Here is a 2,503-nt window from a genome sequence, read left to right on the forward strand (position 1 = left end):
CCAAGCTACCTGGGAATCAGGGAAATCAGGATCCAAGCTACCTGGAAATCAGGGAAAGCAGGCTCCACACTACCTGGAAATCAGGGAAAGCAGGTTCCAAACTACCTGGAAATCAGGGAAATCAGACTCCAAACTACCTGGAAATCAGGGAAATCACACTCCAAACTACCTGGAAATCAGGGAAATCACACTCCAAACTACCTGGACACAGGGAAAGCAGGCTCCAAGCTACCTGGGAATCAGGGAAATCAGGCTCCAAACTACCTGGAAATCAGGGAAAGCAGGCTCCACACTACCTGGAAATCAGGGAAAGCAGGTTCCAAACTACCTGGAAATCAGGGAAATCAGACTCCAAACTACCTGGGAGTCAGGGAAATCACACTCCAAACTACCTGGGAATCAGGGAAATCAGGCTCCAAACTACCTGGAAATCAGGGAAATCACACTCCAAACTACCTGGAAATCAGGGAAAGCAGGCTCCAAACTACCTGGGAGTCAGGGAAATCACACTCCAAACTACCTGGAAAGCAGGCTCCAAACTCAGCCCCCTTTAGGGGTTTTTCCCTCAGGCAAAGAACGGTCATAAACTCCAAGGAAATGGGTCGTTGTGTCCAAGTGTAAATGCACAAAGAGAGAGGGAAAGTGCTGGTTTCTGTCAGTCAGGAAGCAGATTTGCTCCTGGGAAGTTCAGGGATGGGATCAGGGGGTGTGAGATTAAAAAAGAGCCACGAAAATGCCGGGAAGGGCCTCGAGACCAAGAGAGGAATGGGAGTTTGGAGTAAGAAAATTGGGTTTTCTTGTTCCCCCCACACAAATATCAACCCGCCAGGGACTCTGTGAAGCCAAATATTAATTTTCCCCAGCAGGTACCTGGCAGTAGTGGGGGGATTTGGGGTCCACATCCACCGTGGCCAGGTAGTCAGGCTTCTGGATCCCCGTGTTCCTGTAGATGCAGGGCAGGTAGAGCAGCTCCTCCCGGGGACCTGGGGGCACAGATTTGGGTGAGGCACCAAAAAATATTCATTTTTACAAAAAAAAATAAAAACAAAACCAAACAGGTGACATTTAAAGGAATCTTAAGGATTTTATATGTGTTTTATATGTTTTAAATATTTCATATACTTTATATATTTCACATATGTCACTCTGGGAGGCATCCACCTTTGTCTCCCCCCCCAATTCCAAAATAATTCCACTGCTGCTGGCCTGGATTTAGGAAAGCTGTGCCAAAAACTTGCCTTTCATGGCATCCAGAGGACTGGCATATCCTGGTCCACACGCTCCACATTTCGCTGATTGGAGAGAGAGAGAGAGAGAAAAAAAAAAAATAAATCCAATTATTTAAACATCCGAGTTCTTTTCAGGCGCATCTCTGAGAGGAGAGGGGAATTTCAACTCCAGTTTTTAATTGCTGACTCCGGGCAGCGCTGGGGTTACTCCCAGTCCCACATCATGATGCTCCATCCTCATGAAAAATGGGAAGCTGGGGCCTTCCAGGAGTTCAGACTCCCCATTCCAAAGCCCATCTGTCTGTGCCAAGGGCCCCGGGACGTGGGAAAAGGGTGTTAAATATTTGAGGGAGCTGCTGACTCGGTGCCAGGAGACAGATTTCCCAACGGGAACGACCCACGTGGGCATTATTCCTGGAAAGCCTCTGGGTTTTTCCCTGCACGGAAACGCTGGAGAAGTGGCGATTTTTTAGGATTCCAGGAGGGCACCAGTGAACAAGAAAATGCTTCCAGTCGCAAGTTTATGGATTTAAAGCACCAAGTTTATGGATTTAAAGCACCACCTGCTCCCACACATTGCCCTGAGGCTTCTCACAGACTTCCAGGACCTTTTCAGGCGCAACTCGTGAGCACAGGTTGAAAAAAAATTAAACTCAGAGTTAAAAATTTAATCCCTCCCTCTTGTTTCCCGTCCAGCGAGCCAAGAACGGAAGATCCTGCAAATCGGGGGGGAAGGGGGGGGATCTCGTCACCAAAAATACGTCGAGTAGAAGCAAAAAAAGGTCAATCCAGACCCTCCCTCCCCAACTTCCTCGGGGTTTCACGTCCACGAGCAGCAAGTGCGAGGGTTTATTTAAGTTTTTAAAGGCTGGGGGGGGGGACTGGGAGAGACCCTTAATTAGAGCCCCCAAAAGGCATTTAGAGATGGGATTAAACTCGAGGGGAGTTCGGGGCAGCAACAGCGAGGGGGGAAAAAACGCTGAACCCCCGATCTGGATCGATCCCGGCGGGATCCAGGGCTGGATTTAGGGTTGGATCCAGGGGTTGGAGCTCTTACCCATGTTGGAGCGGCCGCGATGGGAAGCTCAGCTGCCCGGAGAGGTTTGTTTTTATGGATCCAAAGGTGGTTTTTTTGCGGATCCAAAGGGTGTTTTTTGCGGAGCCGAAGCCGCGGAACCCGCGGGAGGAGGAGCGGGGCAAGGACCGGGAACAGGAGCTGCCAAAGGGGAGGATCCAGCGCGAGGGGAAGGACGAAAACTCCAGCCTCGATTCCC

The 2,503-nt window shown here is 49.9% G+C and overlaps 1 protein-coding gene across 1 annotated transcript in view; it reads right to left on the minus strand.

The window, feature by feature from the left end:
- Window positions 1-902, minus strand: part of LOC114073332 (methanethiol oxidase-like) — a gene marked incomplete at its 3' end in the record, with an annotated part of 4,147 nt that extends 3,245 nt beyond the window's left edge. The window contains exon 1 of the mRNA XM_027911106.1: window positions 871-902. Within this exon, the coding sequence (XP_027766907.1) occupies window positions 871-902 (32 nt within the window). The remainder of the gene's footprint in view (window positions 1-870) is intronic.
- Between the last annotated feature and the right edge of the window lie 1,601 nt (window positions 903-2,503).

Source organism: Empidonax traillii, unplaced genomic scaffold (assembly GCF_003031625.1).
Source record: "Empidonax traillii isolate 1590-97213 ecotype Southwest subspecies unplaced genomic scaffold, ASM303162v1 scaffold6073:size6576, whole genome shotgun sequence".
Lineage (NCBI taxonomy): Eukaryota > Metazoa > Chordata > Aves > Passeriformes > Tyrannidae > Empidonax > Empidonax traillii.